The sequence below is a fragment of the Micropterus dolomieu genome, linkage group LG12, assembly GCF_021292245.1.
Source record: "Micropterus dolomieu isolate WLL.071019.BEF.003 ecotype Adirondacks linkage group LG12, ASM2129224v1, whole genome shotgun sequence".
In the NCBI taxonomy this organism is placed as follows: domain Eukaryota; kingdom Metazoa; phylum Chordata; class Actinopteri; order Centrarchiformes; family Centrarchidae; genus Micropterus; species Micropterus dolomieu.
The window spans coordinates 16,268,246-16,291,672 of NC_060161.1; the positions used below are offsets into that span (position 1 = coordinate 16,268,246).

The 23,427-nt window shown below is 43.7% G+C and overlaps 2 protein-coding genes and 1 long non-coding RNA gene across 4 annotated transcripts; 1 reads left to right on the plus strand and 2 right to left on the minus strand.

Moving 5' to 3' along the window:
• The first annotated feature begins 421 nt into the window (after positions 1-421).
• etnppl (ethanolamine-phosphate phospho-lyase) lies at positions 422-16,165 on the plus strand. Its single transcript, XM_046065009.1, has 13 exons — positions 422-501; positions 1,016-1,134; positions 1,632-1,791; positions 3,103-3,177; positions 3,364-3,457; positions 12,098-12,214; positions 13,167-13,249; positions 13,388-13,613; positions 14,232-14,386; positions 14,635-14,724; positions 15,383-15,513; positions 15,692-15,762; positions 15,923-16,165. Exons 1-13 carry the CDS (start codon positions 443-445, stop codon positions 16,022-16,024), a joined length of 1,482 nt encoding a protein of 493 aa, XP_045920965.1. The 5' UTR covers positions 422-442; the 3' UTR covers positions 16,025-16,165.
• On the minus strand, positions 14,114-15,548 carry LOC123980567. Of its 2 annotated transcripts, none has more exons than XR_006827523.1 (2): positions 15,371-15,548; positions 14,114-14,339 (listed from the first exon to the last, which is right to left on the minus strand). It is a non-coding gene; the product is annotated as an uncharacterized LOC123980567 (long non-coding RNA). The 2 variants fall into 2 exon arrangements; XR_006827522.1 differs by having other exon boundaries at positions 14,114-14,342.
• Positions 16,166-19,794: 3,629 nt separating the features above from the next.
• Positions 19,795-21,577, minus strand: ostc (oligosaccharyltransferase complex subunit). Its single transcript, XM_046064827.1, has 4 exons — positions 21,351-21,577; positions 20,823-20,916; positions 20,486-20,683; positions 19,795-20,344 (listed from the first exon to the last, which is right to left on the minus strand). The coding sequence occupies exons 1-4, from the start codon at positions 21,487-21,489 to the stop codon at positions 20,326-20,328; spliced, it is 450 nt and encodes a 149-aa protein (XP_045920783.1). The 5' UTR covers positions 21,490-21,577; the 3' UTR covers positions 19,795-20,325.
• Positions 21,578-23,427: the final 1,850 nt, after the last annotated feature.

Genomic DNA, 23,427 nt, shown 5'->3' on the forward strand with positions numbered 1-23,427 from the left:
GCTTCCATGGTGACGACAGGATAGCGTCGGTGCATGACCGTATTTTTAATTAAGTGGATTAGTAATGAATCAGCCTCATGCATAAATCATATAACAATAGGCTTATGGTATAGCATGATCCTTGCTGATGAAGATACAGACACATAGAAATCTGTTATCTCTGAGAACAAACAAACAAAATGAATGGCTAAAATAGCATATTTAGAGAGCTCGAGGCGTATTACGAGGTGCTGTCCTCGACTCATCTGCAAATTGTCAGCTGTAAAAGTCCGACTAGCGAGAGAGCTGCGCGAGCTGCGGCTCTGAGGTTTTCGTGAGGTACTGTCCGCATGTGCGCGCGCGTGCGTATAAAGCCGGGTTGTTTCTGCTCGCGCTGATGTAGCTAATCTTCGAGTCGGTGGGAAGGAACGAGTACCTCGTCCTCCAGCTGGAACACATCAGGATGTCTGCGGAAAAAATAGAGAAAAAGAAGACGATAGACTTGAGGAAGAAGCACATTGGGTAAGATAACCGACAGTCTCCACTTATATAACGCCACGAAGTTTCCAACTAAGGAAACTATATTTTTTTATAGAAAAAGGACAGAATGGCTTCTTTCGTTATTAAAGTCTGTTATCTACAGACTTCGACTAGATGCAGCATGAAATAAACTTTCTTACACCAAAATGTCAAGAATTTGTTCCACATCAAACCAAATATTATATCATCTATGAGTTGTTGTTTATCAACTAGTTCATATATTTGTACATAAGCAGCTAATTAAATAAGTGCAGGTAAAAAAACTAACTGTAATTTGATTCAATTTTGATTTGATAGACTTTAACATACAGTATTTTATCTGTAGGTTGCAGATCATTTGTTTGCTTTAAATTGGATTACAGTTGATGATTGCTTTTATAAAATCCTGACTAATTTATTTTTATTAACCCTGTACAACATAAAAAAAAAAACGGTTTAAACAGAGTGAAGGGCACAGTTTGCACACATGGGAATATTAATATTCCCTTATTTACAGGCCATCTTGTAAGATTTTCTTCAGCCATGACCCTATCAAGATTGTGCAAGCCAAAGGCCAGTACATGTACGATGAAAAAGGACAGCGCTACTTGGATTGCATCAACAATGTGGCTCATGGTAAACACACATATGTGAGCGCACACATGCAAACGCACAGAAATATGAACATCAAATCTCTATTTACACCACATTTATGTCACCACTCACTCACACAGAACATAATCACATATAGTTGTTCTGTCTTACATGCAGGCAACTTGTGTCAAATTTGGAATCAAAGTTAAAGATGTTATATTTGAGGAGTGGTTTTCACAACACATGAGCAGGATGACTTGACAAACTTACCTGCTCTTCACAGTTCTTATGTAATGTACATGTTATTTGGAGTGACTCCTACAGGCAGAAGCAGCAATGTTAAACAGGATGTCTTCTGGCCTACCACATTCACCACTCTTTAATTTCAGCATATGGTCTCCAATTATGTGCCTTTAATATTGTTGTTATTGTGTGTTTTGCTCAAATTACGGTCATATGGTTTAAGGATGCAAAGAGTTTTTGCCCTGAATGTGAGGACCAGTTCTAATCCTGTGTGCACCTTCTCATTCATTTCTCAGTGGGCCACTGTCACCCTGATGTGGTGAAGGCAGGAGCTCAGCAGATGGAACTGCTCAACACCAACTCACGTTTCTTACATGACAACCTTGTACTGTATGCTCAGAGGCTGCAGGCCACCCTGCCCAACAAGCTGTCTGTGTGCTACTTTGTCAACTCTGGGTATGCCAGACTTTTTTTTTTTTTCGGGCTGTCCATCAGTTGGTGTTAGTGCAGTCACAGTAGAGGCAATTAGTGGAGGTTACTTGACTGACATCAAATTAGCATTTGATTCAAGTCTTTACTCATATCTACCTTAATGACTTGAACTGTATCTTGAGGTGGACTCAATATGAGCAATAAAGTTATGCAGGAAACAGCTGTTAAGCACAAAACACTGCACATTGTAAGATTAAAAGGGTGTAGTCCAAACATGTACGACTATGAAGTACTCAAGAAGAAACAACATATGTTTTAAGGGAGTAAAACAGTTGTTGCACTGGATCATCATCCTCGGAAAAGCCTCCTGCTGGTCTGGATGAAGTGTGATAATAATCCTGATTTAGGAACTATAATATCAGTCTACTGAACACTGAAAGTGAAAGTACCAGATCAGCATCGGATTAGTTACTTATTTACACCACTTGCTGGAGTTCTGCATTGTGAACAGGGATTATCTTGCTTGCATTTGATTCCAGGCTGAGTATTTATCACTCACAGGGAAATAAATGGCTTGGAGAGAAGTTGTAAACCTGACGAACAGAGGCGTTATCACTGCTAATTTTTCTAAGATCTGTACAATAGTGCAAAAGTGCAGTCAGATTGTACATTGAAGACAAGGAGGATACACAGACACACACACACACACACACACATATATATATATAGAGTATATATATATATATATATATATATATATATATATATATAGAATATATATATATATACTAATGTTCTGTTAAGATTAATTATTTAACAATCACACATGAGTGTTGGTCTGTCCACATACTTTATGGTGTATAAAAAACAAGTTAATATGAAGAACAAGATGTATTCCCAATCAGGTTGCCAGCTCTGTTGTTTTGAAACATTCCATTTTCTATGTGCAAAACTGGCACAGTTCGTTAATTTGTTAACATGCCAGAGGTATTTTATGACTTGTAAGTTGTGATACAGTAACACACAGGTAGGGCAACGGTACCAGAACAGGATCATGCTGGTAGTTCGTTATCAACATTATGTTATGTTGACGAGTTGACCATGCTATAGAAGTAAAGATAATATGTTTCAGGGTCAGAATAGCCTCATTATCTTCAAAGATAATTAAGCAAATTTAATTACCAGTATTAATACATAGGTATCACCTCATATGCCCTCATACGTGGAAGTAAAACATCAAACGGTGGCTGACGTGCCAGTGATATCCATGGCTTCACCTGTGTATTCTGTGGTGACTGAGTAACTCAAAGTAACCCTTGCTCCTTTGAACTACAGCTCTGAAGCCAACGACCTGGCGCTTCGTCTAGCATGGCAGTACACAGGTCACAAAGACATCATCACACTGGAAAAGTAAGTGCAACTGCCTTGTCATTGTTCATTGTTGTAGATAAATAATAATGAGTGGTGAAAGTCCTTCTATTCAGCCATTTCTTTACGATGTTTATGATTACCCTGCTTTAACGGTTTCACACTTCACACGATATTGCAATTGAGAGACCTGACTGATTTGGTCCCTGGCCTTTGCTTTGTTTGCAGTGCGTACCACGGCCATGTCTCATCACTCATTGACATCAGTCCTTATAAGTTCCACCACCTGTCAGATGTTGAGCAGAATCAATTTGTCCATGTGGTGAGTGCTTTTTCTCTCCCTGTCTGCCTGCCTGCACACTATTAAAACAACATGACTCAACTTGCACTACTGGTCTTTGGCAGGCTTCTGAGTATTCCCCCCTGCATGGGGATATTTGTGTGCATAAGAAAAGAACCGACAGACACATGAAATCCAAGTACGTTTTACAACAAATTCTGCAGGGCAAGATGTAACCTTTGAAAAAAAGGCATTTTTCTGATGGTGTCACATGCAAGAGTTTTAGTAATGTTCTAACTAACCAACTAGACTAAATTATGAAAGTCTTTTTCAAAGGAAAGTTTTGGTTTGACCATTTCAATCAACAATTTAAGGGGTAACTCATTCTTTTAAATGTTAAATAAAATGGTCCCTCTTGATGATCTCATCTGGGTTATCTTGAGTTAGGCTTGACACAATCTCAGAACGTCTCGGGTTACGTATGTAACCCTTGTTCCCCGAGAAGGGGAACAAGACACTGCGTCGGTGACGACACTATGGGAACGCCTCTGGGCATGGCAGGGCTGAAATCATGAATGAAACTACTGCAATCCTATTGGCGTTGCTAGAACGGTAGCGTGTGACAGCGTAACTGGAGGCGTATATAAGCACGCCGGCACACCGGACACATTAGCTCTTTGCTATGAAGCAAGGCACTCCAGGCGGGGCGAGGTGTGGCCGACCGACGCAGTGTCTCGTTCCCCTTCTCGGGGAACAAGGGTTACATACGTAACCCGAGACGTTCCCCTTCGAGGGAACTCGAACAGCGTCGGTGATGACACTATGGGAACGAGAATACCCACTATCCCACGCCGAAGCCCCCACCTGCCCCCCCAGCGTGCAAAAACCTGTAGGCACAACTAGGAGGAGAGCGCACGGGTGCCGGGCGCAGAAGGAAGGTCTAGACTGTAAAACCGGATGAAAGTGTGAGGAGTGGCCCAGCCAGCTGCCTCACACAAATCCTGGAGCGAAGCCCCTACGAGGAGGGCCCTAGAGGCCGCCATGCCTCGAGTAGAGTGCGCCCTTATGGCCATAGGTGAAGGTAACCCACGCACCTGATAGGCCAGGGAAATAGTCTGAACAATCCAGTTGCTGATTGTGTGTTTAGAAGCGGGGAGCCCAGCCTTGGGGGACCCGAAACACACCAGCAACTGGTCTGCTTTCCTCCACCGGGAGGACCTCAGAGTGTAAATACTCAGTGCTCTGACCGGGCAGAGCAAATGAAGTCTCCCGTCCTCCGCCGTCACATGAGGTGGGGGATGAAACGCCTGCAGCACCGTAGACCCTGCCAACCTGGACGGAACCTTAGGGACATAGCCCGGACAGGGGTGCAGGATGGCTCTGACCCTCCCCAGGGCAAACTCCAGGCATTGAGGAGAAACCGGAAGTGCCTTCCCCCACCCTCCTCAGAGAGGTGATAGCGAGGAGAAAGGCCATCTTAAGGGTCAGGTGCTTGGCCTCAGCCGACTCCAGGGGTTCGAAGGGGGCCTCAGCCAGCGCTTCGAGAACCACCGCCAGGTCCCAAGTGGGAACCCTGGAACGAGTCACGGGTCTCATCCTCCGGGCTCCACGGAGGAAGCAGTGGAAACAGTGGAAGCCTCCCCAGAGGCCCATCCCTCAGAGGGGTGTGGAACGCCGCCACGGCAGCCACATACACCTTGAGTGTGGATGGGGAAAGGCCAGCAGAGAAACGGTCCTGGAGGAACTCCAGTACCATAGTTACCGGGCAGGTAACTGGGTCCACCGCCCGTTCTCTACACCAGGTGGCAAACACATTCCACTTCAGGCTGTATGTCCTTCTCGTGGACGGGACTCTGGAGCTGAGCAGCGTCTTGACTGTCCACGCCGTTAGGCCTGCCTCCAGGAACTGGGCCCCCTCAGGGGCCAGACCCACAGTCTCCACAGGGCGGGGCAAGGGTGAAAGACCTGGCCCTCCGCCTGAGACAGCAGGTCCCTCCTCAGGGGGACCTGCCATGGCGGGCCTTCGAGGAGCAATATTATGTCGGAGAACCACACTCGGGCCAGCCAAAACGGGGCTACCAGCAGTAGACTGACACCGTCTTGACGGACCCGCTCCTGAACCCCCGGGAGCAGAGCGACTGGGGGAAAAGCATACAGGCGCAGCCTCGGCCACGTCTGTACCATGGCATCCAGCCTTAACGGGGCTGGGGGCAAGAGGGAGAACCACAGGGGACAGTGCGTAGTCTCTCGAGACGCAAACAAGTCCACATCTATGGGGCCGAACCTTTCGCATAATAACTCCACCACCTGAGGGTGGAGTCTCCATTCCCCGGGCCTCAGCCCCTGTCTCGACGGCAGGTTTGCTCCCTGATTCTGGGTCCCAGGGACGTATGTTGCTCTGAGGGACAGCAGTCTCTGCTGGGACCACAGGAGGATCTGATGTGCCAGTTTGCATAATGGGCGCGAGTGCAGACCCCCCTGGTGATTCAAATAGGCCACCACCACCGTGTTCTCGGTCCTGACAAGGACGTGGCGACCGCGGAGAGTGGGCAGAAAACTCCTCAGAGCTCTGAAAACCGCCAACAGCAGGCCAGACGGGATTACGCTGGACGCTGCTGCCAGGAGACCCAACACCCTCTGAAAGTGTTTTACAGTGATGGTGCGGCCTAGCTTCACTCTGGTCACCGAGGACAAAATCGTCGCATCGTCGTCGAGTCCCACACCACCCCTAGGAACGTAGTCGGTTGGGCGGGCGTCAGCACGCTCTTCTTTGCGTTGAGCCGCAGCCCCAAACGCTGAAGGTGGGCGAGGACGACATCTCGATGCCGAACCGCTAACTCCCGAGACTGAGCCAAGATGAGCCAGTCGTCGATGTAGTTTAATATGCGGATGCACTGGAGCCTCAGCGGGGCCAGAGCTGTGTCCATGCATTTGGTGAACATGCGAGGAGAGAGTGATAGGCCGAACGGAAGAACCCGATATTGGTAAGCCGCGCCCCCGAAGGCGAACCTCAGGAACTTCCTAACGTTCTGTCGTGACAAACCAATCTTCGGATTGGATGTGACTGATGATGGCGGGGATGGTGAACTGGTTCAGGGACCGCAGATCTAAAATCGGACGCAGTCCTCCGTCCTTCTTGGGAACTATGAAGTACCGGCTGTAGAACCCGGACTCCCTGACTGGCGGGGAAATGAGTTCTATGGCCTCTTTCTCCAGCAGAGAGCGAACTTCTTGTCCCAACACCTGGCTCTGCTTTGAGTGCACCGCAGTCCAGACCACCCCGTTGACTCTGGGGGAGCGGACCCGGAACTGCAGCCTGTAGACCTCCACGACGGTGCGCAGGACCCACCAAGCTCCTGCGAAATCCGCCAAGGGAACCAGCCCCTCGGGGCTTATGCGTAGGTCTCTGGCGGCACCCTGAAGTGGAGGTCTGCCAGGGAAAACCTGCCGAAAACCCGTGGTGTGTGAGCCCGAGCGCCTCCGGACTGCGGCCCCTCGGGGCGGGCAGAATGGCGCATGCTCGCTGGAGGCTAACGCGTCCCAAACGTTGACACGGCGGGATAACAGCGCCTGCTGCGCCGCCTTGATTCCCGGGTGCGCTGAGGGGGACCTCGAGCAGCGACACTCTGCCTCTGGCGGTAGCAGCTGGACGACGGCTGGGACCGTCTCTCTGCAGCCGCCGCCATCCTGGACCCAGACCGGCGTGGGAGATACTGCTGGAACGCCTCCCCTTGCGTCCTGGCATGCTGGAACCTGCTGACTACAGCGTCCACCGCCTCGCCAAACAGGCCAGAGGCCGCGACCGGTGCATCGAGCAGGAAGGTCTTCTCCCTCTCCTGGATGCCCGATAGGTGCCGCTCCGTGGCCACCAGCGCCGACATGGAACGGTCGATGGCACGGGCCGTCTCTTTCGTAACTCGGAGAGACAAGTCCGTGGCTCTGCGGAGCTCAGCAACGTCTTCAGAGGGGCCTCCTCCCAAGTCCATGTCTTTCAGCATGTCAGCCTGGTATGCCTGCAAAACCGCCATTGTGTGCAGGCTCGCACCAGCCCGGCCCGCCGCTGTGTACGCCTTGCCCACCAGAGCAGATGTCACGCGACATGGCTTGGTAGGCAGCGCCGGCTCTTTAAGGGACGACGCAAGGCCGGGCGAGAGATAGCTGGCCAAAGCATCCTCAACCCAGGGCATCGTCCCATAACCAGAGCCCTTGACCCCCGCGACGTCACTATAAACCCGGAGCAGGGGAGTAGTCAAACGTGCTGAGAAGGGCTTACCCCAGGATTTGCACAACTCGTCATGCAAATCCGGGAAAAAGGGCAGAGACCGGCGTGGAGGCAACGCGCGGCGTTGCAGGAAGCGCTCATCCAGCTTACTGGCAGCCTGTGTGTCTGGCATGGGCTGCGGCCAATCAAGCTGGAGCTTGTCCACTGCTTGTGTCACGTTCCATGACGTTGCTCCGGTACCCGGAAGTCTTCCTCCTCCAAAATGCTGAGCACATCCAGCTCCTCAGAGCTCCTCAGCTGCAGCCTCTCCGGGCTCACACCCCGAGCGGGAGAAGCCGAAAAACGGGCTCCCGAACGGGGAAGAGGGGAGCCGGAGCCAGCAGACGAGGAACGGGAAAAAGCCTCAGCAGTCCCGATGCCGTTGGAAATGTTGCGCTGGGAGGCCCATGACCGAAGCCACCGTTCCGCCTCAGCGACCGCCGGGCCCGAGCCACGGGGAGAGCGCATCCGGCCGTGTCCGGAGAAAAGAGCCGCACGGGACCTCAGCACCCTCAGGGGCAGGGCCTAGCAATGGCCGCAAGCAGCCCCCTCGAGAGCTGCCTGGGCATGCGGCATCCCCAGACAGGAAACACACAGGGCATGAGTGTCCCCAGCCGTGATGTAGCGCGGGCATGGAAAGACACACTGCCTGAACTGCGTACTGTGGTAGCTTTCTTCTGAGTAGTCTCAAACATGCCAGCGCCTGCTGAATAGAAAAAAGCTAATGCGTCCGGTCTGCCGGCATGCTTATATACGCCTCCAGTTATGCCGTCACACGCTACCGTTCTAGCAACGCTAATAGCATTGGAGTAGTTTCATTCATGATTTCAGCCCTGCCACGCCCAGAGGTGTTCCCATAGTGTCGTCACCGACGCAGTTCGAGTTCCCTCGAAGGGGAACTCCTCTGCTCTCATCTGTCTACGATTTAGCCTCAGGGGGCAATGGCCAATCTTTAGGGGCTTCCGGTGTAGCCATAGTAGTTTACAGTCCGATCAGCAATAGCAGAACCCATCTCATAATATCTTAATTCGATTTGAATGCAGATACATTTTAAAAAGCTAATAAAAAGATAACCTCTATCCTAGATTGATGAAAAGCTAAATATTTTTTTCTGACGATAGCCGATGGGTTCCGCCTCTTTTCCTTTCCACACTGACTGTTTACCTGCATGCAACCAAAGACTGCTCAAACTTGACTACTACTGAACGTTACCAAAATCTTGTCCCTTGCCTACAGATCCTGCATTCTTATGCAGATATCTGTTTATTTATTTATTAGGCTTGACACTTGGAATATTTGACAGAAAACCTTAGTTGGGCCATGATGTTTTGTAAAATAAGAGAATTTAACCAAAAAGAAAGGTCTGATAAAACATGCTATTTAGTTGCATTATGTATAATAATATAAGCTTGACTGATACTAGGGACTAAAAATCAGGATATATCTTATTTTAATCTGCCACTCATAAGTTCCCCAAATTTATGGAAGTGCAGTACTAACAATAAATATGGGTATGGCTATTCATATTTTATTTTAAAAACAGTACCACTTTGAAGTAACAGTATTTTGTTAATTTTGAACCGTTTGAGAAGGACAGTCTGCAATCTGTGACCAGACAAGCTAAACATAAACATCCAGAGGACTTACTGCATTATGTTGTGTGATTCTGGACGTTCTACTCTGTTCCATGATAGTTTAGGTGTAGTTTGATATGGTAGCTTGTGGAATCCTCAGCTAGTGTTACATGTCAAATGTGGGGCAATTTAGTCTGTTTCGCCAGATTGCATATTTTATTCATGATCAAAGACCATAAGGAACCAAGCTGTCTGCTGATGGTAATTCACTTGTTGCCTGACAATGCAACGTGATAGTGATCTTTCAACAGAGCAACACTTGTCACATTCCGGAGAAACATCTTTTGAGTAGTGCAGTCCATGCATCACATCAACTGGATTAACCTGTAGCGTAACAGTGAACCAAGCATGTGGAATCAAGTGTGTTACTAATTTGTGATACCTTGAAGAAGCCATGAGCCGGTCCTGACCTCCCTTTTGCCCTAAGCAAATTCTGCCATGGGGCCCTCCTACCTGACTCTTGAGCCATGTAAACAAATTGCGATTGCTGCACAGTCACTATTGACACCACAGTGCTCTCAATGCAATCATCCCTTCTTTAATAAAACAGTCTGTCTTTCTAATGAGCCTGAATGTAAACCTCTTCTAGACTTGGCAATAGAGTAAGGAAAATCCAGTGCTGGTTAGAAGGAACCTCTGCGCATTAACTCAGTCCTTATAAAGTCTGTTAAGACTATGGGCCAATCTGCTGGGTCATTTGGTGGAGCAACAACTGTTCCATTAGGATCTGAGCTGCATCTGATTCTGGCTGTATCTTTTCTACCGACTCCCCCAGGTCCCATTTATACATTTTCAAATGTAAAATACTGTTTAAACGATGACTTGATATGTGATGCTTATTATCTACTGAGTGATGTGCATCCATATTGCCCAGTCGACCCAGCTAATCAATATTTTTGTAGTCAAAAGTCAGTGTTGATCCACTGCTTTCCACCTTGCATTAGTTCAGAGTTGTAACTTGACTGAGAGACAGATTATTATTATAATTGTTATTGTCTTGTTTGTTGTGAGTAGTTAGCATATAGGACAGTCTGGCTCTTGCTACAAGATTGGACATTGAGCAAGACAGTTGCATTATACTGAAACACAAACTTAATATTCAAGCTGACTGCCAGCAACAACCAACAAAAATTCAGATACACAGTTAACAAATCTTGGGCAATTGTGTGCAGTGCGTACTGTCCACGACTACTGGCTTGGTAAAGTAGTCACCACCCAGCAGCTTGAGAAACAGGTTGGAGACAAATTTGGCCTCCCTTTCTTCTCACCTTTTAGGACAACAATTTTTATGTTGATGCTCCCGGATCTCCCTTGAACAGATCTGAAAGCTTCACTGTATATAATATGTATGACGTTGGTTCTAGTGCTGCAAGTAATGATTATTTGCCGATTGTTATCTCAGTTAATTGATTAGTTTATAAAAAATGTCAAAAAATGTCCAAAAAACTGTGAAAAATGTTGATCACTGTTCCCAAAGCCCAAGACGACGTCCTCAAATGTCTTGTTTTGTCCAAAGATATTCAGTTTACTGTCATAGAGTATTAAAGAATCCAGAAAATATTCATATAACAATATTCACATTTAAATCTGAGAAACTATGGAAGCCCTAAGCGGCCACCAATTCAAATATTTGTTTTACTCCGTTTTCCCGTGATAACGTGATAATTATCTTGAGATCTCAAGATAACAAATGTTATTTACAGTGATAACAGTATAATTTTCTTGTGATCTCAAGATAACAAAACAGTAGTTTAACATGGGGGTCAGCAGGAACATTTCTTAAGTGTGTGATCTTGAGTGTCACTAATTAGCTCAGTTGGTAGCGCACAAGACTCCTAGTTATAGGGTTGCCTGTTTGATCCTCACTGAAGGTAAAAAAAAATATTTTTCATAATCCTCTTCAACAAAGTTCTTATGAAGAGACTATTTCCCATGCTCACAATATAGCATGTGCTGGACTGTGTGCATCCTATTGGTCCACATTCATCTATCTGGACTTTTCATTTTCCAGACAGAGGAAATTCCTGTGCTTCTCATTCAGGGGAATCTATGTAACTTTAACATCCTGATGGCTATTTTGGAACCTTTAAAATATCCATCAGGAAATGTGTGATTGGATTACCCTGAATCTCTTCATAACAGCTTTGCTGAAAAGGATAATAAAAAACACACAAAAAAGAAGAATAAAATGTATTGAGAGCAGGAGTCAATCCTTGGACTTGAAGTCTACCAACTGAGCTAACCAGTCACACTGGAAAGTTTTCAGAAATTATCTTGAAGAAATGCATCTGCCGACTCCTGTATTCAGCTATGGCTTATTATCTCGAGACCACGAGATAATTATCCCGTTATCACGGGAAAACAGGGGGAAAAATTTTTGAATGGATGGCCGCTTAGGGCTTCCATAGAAATCAGAGAATTATTTTTTTAATTACCCAAACCAATTAATCACTTATCAAAATAGTTGGCAATTAATTTAAAAGTTCACCATTAATCAATTAATTGCTGCAGCTCTATTGTCTCATTTCATTTTCTCCCACTGTACAAAAATTTTTCCTGTTGTAAGTTGCTCCTCTATTTTCGTTATGAATTGCATTCAGGCACGAAGGTGTCCACCAACACTACTGCCAAATATTAACAAATTCATCATATATACTGCCATTTTTGTAATATTTTTTCATTCGCTCTTTTTTTTTTGTGAATGTGCTGCACACTGTGGAAATGGGACGGAGCCCTGACCTGTAAATCTGCTTTAGTAATCATTTCTACGTCTTGTCCCCTATACAGGCTCCGAGCCCAGATGTTTACAGAGGTAAATACAGAGCGGACCACCCTGATCCTGCCTCAGCATATGCAGATGAAGTCAAAGATATAATACACAGAGTCCATGAAAAAGGAGGCAAGGTATGTTGTTGTGTTATGAGTTATTACTCTACCTTATAATGCAGAAATAACCTTTTAATGGATGACTCTTTTTTCAAGGAAATAAAGTCTTATGCAATGTTATAAACTGGTTTACTAATGTGTGTTGTTATTGAGATATACAAACAAAAACACAGGCAATGATTCTGGTGGTGCTTCTACTATATTATTTAAGTTGTAAGCCAGTTTTGTAATTTAAAAAAAGCATGATAACTACATGGCAATTTGTACATAAATGTATGTATAGTATTTTTTTTTCAATCCTGACTTCCATGCCTTGCCTTGTTTCTCGCCTTTTATTTATAAATACTCGTCTCCTCTTTGTCCCCTTTTCTCTTCTTCACTTTTTCTCGAAAATCTCAGGTTCAGGCCTTGGACTTTGGCTTTTAGTCAAATCCCAGACCACAAGAACATGTGTAGGGGACTCTTATTGTCCAAGCTTGTTGGCTCTTAAAAGCTCAACCCAAGGATATGCCCGCGCTTCCAGTGGCAAAAGGGACGGGATTTCAGCCCAGAGATTTTACAGAATGTCTTTAGCAGTTTCTGATGGATGTTTGTGCAGACATACAGGAGGCAACCAAAATTAACAAAAATACAACAACACATTTTTTTTTGTGATTCTGGAGAGGTACATGCATGTGATAAAATGCAGCACCCTGCTTAGAATATACACAACTTACTTTTTCTTTTACTATTTTCAAGTAAATATACTGAGGAAATGTTAAATTTCTCTCCACAGTGACCTACTTTAACATTTTTTTGTCCAAGCATTACATAATTGCCTCTCTTTTAATTGTGCACTGCCAACTGAAAAGAGTGACACACATATGAAAGAGGGAGCTGTACAGGTCAAAGATGCCAGAGGTCCTCCTCTTTTCCAGTCTATAAATCTGGCTTTAGATTAATAGACCTGATGTGTTTTTCTCCTGTGCAGATTGCCGCCTTTGTTGCTGAGTCACTGCAGAGTTGTGGTGGGCAGGTCATTCCCCCTGCCGGCTACTTTCAACAAGTGGCAGAGTATGTATCCAAGTTACTGCAGATATTCATTCATGTTCATACTCAGTATCTCATATTCATTGTTGCATTTATGTGGCATGTGCCTCACCAACAGAATGAGTAACTAACAAGCGTTTATCTCTACACCTATGTCTGCAGACATGTCCACAAGGCAGGGGGTGTTTTCATCGCTGATGAAGTCCAAGTGGGCTTTGGGCGTGTCGGCACCCACTTCTGGGCTTTCCAGCTTCAGGGAGAGGACTTTGTGCCTGACATTGTCACCATGGGAAAGCCTATTGGCAACGGTCACCCCATGTCTTGTGTGGTCACAACCAAAGAGGTGGCAGAGGCCTTCCTGTCAGCTGGAATGGAGTATTTCAATACAGTAAGAGCATTATGTAGAATAATGAAGAATTGTGCAAGAAATATAATAAAAATTTTATTTTGTACCATCCTTTCCCTTTCAGGAAAGTTTTTAATATACTATATATAATATAATATGTATTAGAAAGGCAGATTGCAGAGAATACATTATGTGATCTTTGCTTTTTTTCCCCCAAGTTGACCAGAAATGGCTCTGACCTCATCCTTGACGTGACGTTAATATTTGCCAAGCGTATTGACGCATCTGCTTTCCACATCATGGGGAAAAAATACATTCTGTTCAAGCCATTTCTTTTTTTTTCATTGACTGCCTCAGATTACAGTTATTTCCTGTTAAAGGAAACAAGTTGGGTTAATAATACAAATGTGAGTTTCTTTCATATTGGATTTATTTTCCAGCCAGTTTGCTGCGGTCAGTCGCACACTGCTGAGTGGAGTGTGTTGGAGCGATCATTTCTATTTTCAGTTTAGCATAAATAAAAACACTGTGTGCTGCCAATGTGACATTTTGCTATATATTTAATGCAGCAAACTGTCTTATGGCTCTGTCGTCCTGATGAGCAGCTGATTTCCCAGGTGGTGTAATCCTTCCTCTGTGTGTGGGTTTTGAATTCCTCAGTTTGGCGGTAACCCAGTGTCGTGTGCCATCGGTCTGGCCGTCCTAGATGTGATTGTGAAAGAGGATCTCCAAGGCAATGCACTGCGTGTGGGGCGATACCTGACCAAACTGCTGGAAAAGGAGAAAGAGAAGCATCCACTGGTTGGTGATGTCAGGTGAGCAAACACACACACAGGAGGACATTTATATTAATTAGCTCTGTGCATGTCCTGTCAAACTCATCCAACTTAACTTAAAAGGCTTAATTTGGTGTATATTCCTATAATCCAATTCTAAGTAAAAAGTAGTATAAGTAATTTTTTGGGAGACAACTTTCTGTGCATGACTATCTTAAAAATAGCTAAATTCTAACATTGCTTAGTACGTAGAGGTTGTAATTGTGTGTTGGGGTCATGTCCTGCAGGGGCCGTGGGCTGTTTGTCGGGGTGGAGCTTGTGAGGGACAGGTTTACTCTCACTCCTGCGACAGCAGAAGCCCAAGAAGTCATATATAAGTAAGTGTACATTTACGATTATGGCTACTGTAAAAGAACACGGATCTCATACCACACAAAAGGCTTATCGACTTCTGGTGCGATAATAAAGTTGAGTCGAAAAAACTGCATCGTATGCACTCCTGTGTATAGCGTTTGAAAAGTGAGCGCTTATTACAGCCTCCATTTCATTATCTGGCCGTGATATCTCACTTGTGTAGGTGTTTCATATTCAGCTTTTCATTACTAAGACATCAAAAATCAAGTTCACACATTGAACTTGACAGTCACTAATAACAACCGTGTAATGCCTTGTTAAAATAAAAACCTAACTCTCAGCCTGCGTGGTTTTTTGGTTTTTAACACAAGGTTTTGTGATTGACACACTTATTACATTAACAAAGACTGCACCCATTGGTGGTTCACTGCCATGACTGTACACCATAACATTATGACCTCTGACAGATGAAGTGAATAACAATGGCGCCTGTCAGTAGGTGGGATTTATTAGGCAGCAAGTTAACACTGTGTCCTCATAGTTGATGTTAGAAGCATGGAGGATGGGCAAGAGGAAGGTTTCCTTCTATGAGTAGTCAAAATTTCTTCTGGGAAAAAGGCATTTTAAATTTTAAATTTGTAAATCGATGCAGAGCACAGAATAACTCACCGTTTGTCCCAGGCTAAAGGAACAGCACATCCTTCTTAGTGCTGACGGACCTCATCGCAATGTGCTCAAATTCAAGCCCCCGATGTGCTTCTCTATGGAGGATGCTGACATGGTGGTGGGGAAAATCGACAGCATTCTCACAGGTGCATAGCATTTCCCCATTACTTTGACTTTTTTTTCTTTGTGGTGTTGTGTGGAGTGGTGTTGCTGGGACACCCTGTTGTCTTTTGGGCTCATGCATTATTTAAAAAGATCAAGGTGTGTCACAGTAGTCTACCATTACTGAAAGAGCTTTCAATCATCATGTGTCTGTGTTTTCAGAGCTTGAGGCGGCGTTAGGCTTGAAGTTGCACAACGCACTGAATGTTGAGAATGAAAGCACTAAAAGACAGGTTTGTGTGGCTCTGCCCCCTGTTTTAAACTCTTTCTCTTGCCTAAATTGTATCCAGATATATGTTTTACAACCACAACAGATGTCTACATTCTCATGTTTTTTTCCCCAACCTCTATGATTTTTATTTCAAATTTATCTCTTCATGGTTTTATTTCAAGCTGCCAGCTGATGAAAATGGACACCACTATCACAGCGGGTTAGCACACAGCAAAGGAGTGAGTCAAGGAGTTCCTCAACGAACCAAACGCCTCAAGACATAATACTGCTTATGAACAGTCAGAGGTGTGAACGGATGACTTTATCTTTTATATAGTTTAAGCTGGTAAGAGGCATTATTAACTTGGGAGGTGACCAAACGCTGGGGGAAAAAGTAAAGTCCGTAAGCATGTAACCTAAATAAAAAAAAAAATATATATATATATATATATATATATATATATATATATATATATATATATATATATATATATATATATATACTGTGTATGTATGAGACAGAAGTGTCTTCTCAGGTATAATTTTTGTAATTACACTTAGGAATCAAGCCACTTGTTCATGTCTATTTTGGTTATATATGTGCAAAAACAGTTTCCTAAATTATGCGACTCACAATGCTACACAACCTGTAAGTTTTTATTTTAACTATTGTACTTGCTAACATTCACTTTATGATTTTCAGGGAGTGATAATTTTAGAAAATCAAAGCGTATTGTGTCAAAACAAGCAACGATGCCTTAATGTGACTTGTGGTATTTACGTATAGCTTTTACTGATTATTATAAACATTGCTCACTGTAGTTGCACGTGTGGAATACCGTTACGCATTTTGGGGTGCATCAATCTGTACTGAATAAAATCCTGGGTGAAAAATCTTGTATGTGATACTTTGTCGACCCACAAGGGGAATTTTGATCCTGAACTCTGCCTTCTAGGAGGGTCGGCTTGAACCAAGTGCAAGTGGAGTATATGTACATGAACTGTTCTGAGTATAGGACTACAGCGCATCTTTTTCCCGTCTGCCTCAGCCAAACAAACATTGATAATGTTTGACAAGTTTGCAATTATTTTGCAATGTTCCCATGTTCCTTCTTAACCGAGGCTGGACGCGGTTCCCTAAAGCTCAGTTTGTGACTTGCATGTCATACAGTCAAAGAGAAGCCCTTCCTTTGCTGCTCTGAGAAAAATGAATGTGATGTACTGACGCACATCTATGACCTTCATAAAACAAAAAAACAAAAACCAAGATGTTCTCTCAGTCTCTGGAGGAGAAGATTTGGCCTGAGCTGTTCTCCAGAATGTGTTGAGGAGCAGACAGGAAGCAAGTGACCCACTCAACAGTGTGTGGGAAGTGCCATCTAGTATCCCAGCAGACAGCCCAGACAGCCCACTTTATTAAATGCAGATCATCTTTTTTTTTTTTTTTAATAAGAGCAGTGAAGCTTATGCATAGTTGTAGTAGGCTAGTATTAGAAAGACTTTGTCAAACAAAATTGTATTGGATATTTTGATTAATGTACTTCGCATCAAGTAACTTAATGTGTTTGATGGTTTCAGGTAGTTGTGCAATATTTCCTCCCCTTTTATTACTTTTAATATGTGGATCCATTTTATTTTACTTCCTGGTTGCATTAAGCACTGATGTACAGTATCATATTTTGTATCTTTGTGCAGTATTTACACCTGGGGAAGTACAGATGGGAACAGCATTTCCCATGGAGCACAGGGCCCTGTTTCAGAAAGCAGGTTTACAAACTATGGGCCTAACCCTGAGCTCTTAGTTGATCAAGCCCGAGATGGGAAACTCAAGAGGTTTCAGTTCCTGAACAGCTGATCAAAATTTGTTCCACTCTCAGTATGTTCCCTCTGAGTCAAAGACATGCGTGAGGAATGAAAGAAAGCCCTCATCAATGGTTCAGTTCGGTTCAGGAGTAGAGAAAGAAGTCAATCATTTATTACATTTTATTCAGCGTCATCAACTCATTCAGCAGACTTGAATTTCCTTGATGAATGATAAAGCGCTAGAGTCTCACTGTATGTTACATTCGATATTTAATAGATGGTATATTTATTCAGCTATAATCTGACGGTGACAAATAACTGAAGATGAAAATATGAAAATATGGATTAAACAGACAACAACCAAGCAACTTACCAAATCATGACAAATGATTGTTCATTTATCAGTTACAGCTTCATACAGAGAAATGTTTCAGTGCAACTGTTGTCAACCTGACAGCTGCCTTAATGCCCACAGAGTCAGTGTTAAATGAGTCCACGATGTCCAGAGTTCGTCTCTGTCTAAGTCCTTACATCGATGACAGGTTGATCATAGAAGCGGTCATGTTAAAGATCCTGTTTAGGTAATCAACTAATATCTTTTGGTTTTGATGTTTCTACTTCTGCAAATTAGTAAACGGGGTGTTTCAGACAGCTGTGTCAGTCAAACGTTGTGGTGTGTTTGTGTTAACATGTCAAATTTTAAATCTCTTAAGAAAACACCTTGTCACAGGGAGAGTAAGTGATTCTGCAGGATTGTTGACATTTGAACTCAACTGCCAAACAAGTACAACCCTCCCTTCAGTACTCCCTCATTAGTTTTCTCATCCCTTCTCTGCTTCATGACAAGGTCTTCCAGCTGAGCGTGCCTGACTCCACCTACACGTGGATCAAAAAACTTCCTCTCCGTCAGAAAGTGGCACGTGAAGCTGGCAAAACATGTCTGACTCCAGGACTATGAGCACCGGTGTGGAGAAAGAAAGGAACTGCTTATGATCCGAAGCAGACAAGCTCATCTGTGAAGCATGGTGGAGGTAATGTCATGGCTTGGGCGTGCATGGCCGCTTCTGGGACAGGCTCATTAATATTTATTGATGATGTAACTGATGATGGTAGCAGCAGAATGAATTCAGAAACATTTTGTCTGCCAATTTACAGAGAAATGCATTGAAACTAATCAGGAGGAAGTTTCTCATGCAGCAGGACAATGACCCAAAGCACACGGCCAACAAAACAAAGGACTTCATCAGGGGAAAAGTGAAAGGTTTTAGACTGCCCAAGTCAATCACCTGACCTTAACCCAATAGAGCTGCATTTCACCTCCTTAAGAGGAGACTGAAGGGAGAAACACCTCGAAACAAACAAGAACTGAAAGAAGCTGCGGTAAAAGCCTGGAATAGCATCACAAATGAAGAATGCAACAGTTTGGTGATGTCGATGGGTCGCAGGCTTGAGGTAGTTATTGAAAGCAAGGGTTACGCCACCAAATATTAAATGTTATTTACATTAAGATTATGTGTTCCATTACTTTTGCTCACATAGGAATGCTGTGGTCTAATAAACTGTGGTATGTCCTGAGTTGTTTAACACATCTAGATGTGAATACCACGAAATGAGAGCGGAAATTCTCAACTCTTGTCTCATACTCATCTTTTGATCTTAAACCCAAATGTCTTCAGTGAACAACAACAAAGGAACTTGCCTTGACATATTTGGTTTTTTTTTATGCACATGTAAATAAATTAAACAAATTATTCTTCTTTAACTTTAATATTTTGTCAGTTTCATATTTTTACATTGATATATTATGTCTATTGTTACTTGATAGTGTAAAAACTACTTAATAAAGCCGTCTCAGATTTCTGATTCAGAACAAAATAGTAACATTGTAGAACTGTAAGGTTTTGATCAGAGGTAAAAATTTAATAGGCTACTAGAACAACACTGTCCCAGTTAATACTTTCTAATATGAAACTGCTGTCCACTGTTGTCCTGTTACAGGAGGTTACAGTTCAATACAATGTGGCAATGACCAGGAAATACTACTGTCAGGTATAACTATGACGCCACCTTCTGGAGGGTAAATTACAATGCTTAAGTGGAAATCGCATCTCCTAAATAAATGCCAACAGGCCACAAACCGTAGATATATTCATCTTGGTCTTGGACCAGTTTCACTCTTAATACATTAATATAGAAAATTATAATAATCTGTTTAAGATATACAGGATATACATATGATGGCTCCAAGAAGCTCTGAAAAGGAGATTTATTTCACACCCTTGTACAAAAATGCAACTGTGACAGGTTCAAAGCTTTTTTTCAATCATTTCTTTACAAAAAAAAATAAAAAAAAACTTCAACATTATTCAGAATCCCCTCTAAATGATTCACGCAGTGCTTATCCTGATTCCAAATCAGTGTTCAGTAACTTCCTTTTTCTTCTCCAGTGACTAATTCAACTGCTGCATGGTACTGCTATCTTCTGTTTAGAGATGTGAAATTAGTGTGCTACAGATGCACTATACTAAGAGGGACCTGGATATGGGAAAATTGGTGATAATGATGTGACTGTGACAAAGTTTAGAAATTTGGAGAAAAGGAGAGGACAGGAAGTCACTGGGTCTAATTTCTTGACAAAGGTCGGTGCTTTCAGTCCTTAATGGTTGTCTGATTATATCAAAAGGTCAAGTTTATCAATAACTTTAGTTGAACTGCCTGCTGGGCCCCACGCATTTGATGTCCTCTGTCCATCCAGATCATCTTAAGTGTGCTCTTTTTGTCTTTAGCCCATGAGGTATCCTCTGAAAAGACAAAAGATGAACAAGTTGAGAAACTGTGACAGAACAAATGTCAGTTCAGAGACACCGAATTGCAGAATATCATTTACTATTAACAACTATTACACCCATAGACCTTCTTTTTTGCTGTAAGCTCAGACTTACGGCAGCTTCATGCGCATGAACACTCTGGCCATGAAGAAGCTGAGGAGAACGCTGACAAAACCGATGAAGAGCAACAGGAAGCGGTTCAGTTTGGGAATGTTTGGTGCATTAGAGCGGTCCAGGATTATAAAGCCCAGGCCTCCCATCGTGAAGAGGAAACTGGAGGCCAGTCCCTCCATAATGTACTGCCCGTTTACTCTGAGGGTGGGGAACACACATTAGCTATGCATTATCTTGAGTAATTAAATTACTTAACCAATACTATCCAGGTTCCAACACCAACTGGCTCCTGGCCTTAGCTGTAGTTTTGTTTTCACAAATGTTGTGACTGACATACCTGTATGCCAAAAAGGCCACTGGCCGTTGGTGTCCATGCTCATCAGTCATTGAACCCACACTTGGTGGCTCTACAATAACATCGTAGATGATACCTATAATGTGGGGGAAGATTTAGTTGGAATCAATCACAGTGTAAAACAACGTAACGTTACGTAAGTCTAAGCAGCGTTATTAATTAGAATATTGATCATGCTAAATATGACAGACCTACTAAATCTTATTGATACGTTTATACGTGTACTACTAACGTAATGCTGGATAACAGACACTTTTGCGTATCAAACATTCTACTAGTTTCTGCTGATAGCTTATCTGCTGAGTTAGCCTACTCTCTCTTACATTAGGCTACCTGGGTGCATGGTAGCGTTAATATTACCACCAAGCCGATTTACAAATGCAACCAAAGCCTATAATATCTGACAATATTCCAACCACACATGAATGATCTGTAAATCCCGTGCTACCAAAATAAAGATGCGATGCTAACAAGCTAGCTAGCCTTGCATCCACGTTAGCTTAACGTTACCTCCTGTGATGAGAAAGTAGGACACAATAACGACCGCATACACAGTCATAGCAGACGGCATGTGCAGCCACGAAGGTTTCTTCAGTTTGATGTTAGGGCACTCCAGCACAACAAACGGTATACTGTATAATGTCTCCATGGTCTGTATAGATATTTCCTCTCACTACAATACAGCTGCTGTCGCTGGATGAGCTCCGTCTGCACAGCGACTTAGTTGACGTGTCCCGGAAGTACATTTCTTTACCACAGTCTGCCATTTCCATTTCATTCATTTAATGTGTTATATATTGATATTATTAATATATTCCGTGTTAATTGTAATTTTTAAGCATAACTATTTCCCTGATAGTTGTATTCACTTTACGGTACATACTTTAACATTTTGCCCCGCACCACTGGCGTGACGTAAAGCTTCACGTCATTGTAACGTCATTCTCTACAGTCTATGCTCTGAAGCGCTTCTGAAATATTTATCTTTACCCCTTTTGTATCCCTCATTTATTTACTTCTCTACATTTATTTACTTTTTCCTACAGTTGTTTACCATCTGATTAGGATAAGAAAATATTTTATTAATGTTAATAACGGTCATTTTTGTGTATGTTTTGTTGGGGTTTTTTGCTCTCTGACATTGTAGTGTATGCGTACAGTATCTGACAATTAATGTAATTTTTGATAACAAAAATGTGGGGAAAGAAAGCATTGCTGTCGTCATTTCTCACGTGACCACGTTGATTAGATCCCAGTTAACCCGTTTTATAAAATGTCATTAACGTGGATGAGTATCATTAAAATTTTTCTTGCTGCTTGATGTCAGGATGTGTAATTTACTCCAATTTAAAGAGCTTATTCTGTCTTCCCAAAATCACAGTATAAAATTTCAGTTATACACTGCTCAAAAAAAAAAAGGGGAACACTAAAATAACACATCCTAGATCTGAATGAATGAAATAATCTCATTAAATACTCCTTTCTTTACATAGTTGAATGTGCTGACAACAAAATCACACAAAAATCATCAATGGAAATCAAATTTATCAACCCATGGAGGTCTGGATTTGGAGTCACACTCAAAATCAAAAGTGGAAAACCACACTACAGGCCGATCCAACTTTGATGTAATGTCCTTAAAACAAGTCAAAATGAGGCTCAGTAGTGTGTGTGGCCCCCACGTGCCTCTAGGACCTCCCTACAACGCCTGGGCATGCTCCTGATGAGGTGGCGGATGGTCTCCTGAGGGATCTCCTCCCAGACCTGGACTAAAGCATCCGCCAACTCATGGACAGTCTGGACTGGACAGTCTGTGGTGCAACGTGGCGTTGGTGGATGGAGCGAGACATGATGTCCCAGATGTGCTCAATTGGATTCAGGTCTGGGGAACGGGCAGGCCAGTCCATAGCATCAATGGCTTCCTCTTGCAGGAACTGCTGACACACTCCAGCCACATGAGGTCTAGCATTGTCTTGCATTAGGAGGAACCCAGGGCCAACCGCACCAGCATATGGTCTCACAAGGGGTCTGAGGATCTCATCTCGGTATCTAATGGCAGTCAGGCTACCTCTGGCGAGCACATGGAGGGCTGTGCGGCCCCCCCAAAAGAAATGCCACCCTACACCATTACTGACCTACCGCCAAACCGGTCATGCTGGAGGATGTTGCAGGCAGCAGAACGTTCTCCACAGCATCTCCAGACTCTGTCACGTCTGTCACATGTGCTCAGCATGAACCTGCTTTCATCTGTGAAGAGCACAGGGCGCCAGTGGCAAATTTGCCAATCTTGGTGTTCTCTGGCAAATGCCAAACGTCCTGCACGGTGCTTTGTCTAATGAATTTACACAACCCCCACCTGTGGACGTCGGGCCCTCATACCACCCTCATGGAGTCTGTTTCTGACCGCTTGAGCAGACACATGCACATTTGTGGCCTGCTGGAGGTCATTTTGCAGGGCTCTGGCAGTGCTCCTCCTGCTCCTCCTTGCACAAAGGCGGAGGCAGCGGTCCTGCTGCTGGGCTGTTGCCCTCCCACGTCCTCCTCCACGTCTCCTGATGTACTGGCCTGTCTCCTGGTAGCGCCTCCA

Excerpts from the sequence above, each read along its gene's own strand:
- etnppl (XM_046065009.1), top strand. The coding sequence starts at position 443 with ATGTCTGCGGAAAAAATAGAGAAAAAGAAGACGATAGACTTGAGGAAG. Across the intron at positions 14,725-15,382 it reads GCCCAAGAAGTCATATATAA|GCTAAAGGAACAGCACATCC; the intron begins GTAAGTGTACAT and ends CGTTTGTCCCAG. Across the intron at positions 15,514-15,691 it reads AATCGACAGCATTCTCACAG|AGCTTGAGGCGGCGTTAGGC; the intron begins GTGCATAGCATT and ends CTGTGTTTTCAG.
- ostc (XM_046064827.1), bottom strand. The coding sequence starts at position 21,489 with ATGGAGACATTATACAGTATACCGTTTGTTGTGCTGGAGTGCCCTAAC. Across the intron at positions 20,917-21,350 it reads CTACTTTCTCATCACAGGAG|GTATCATCTACGATGTTATT; the intron begins GTAACGTTAAGC and ends CCCACATTATAG. Across the intron at positions 20,684-20,822 it reads GTGGCCTTTTTGGCATACAG|AGTAAACGGGCAGTACATTA; the intron begins GTATGTCAGTCA and ends CCCCACCCTCAG.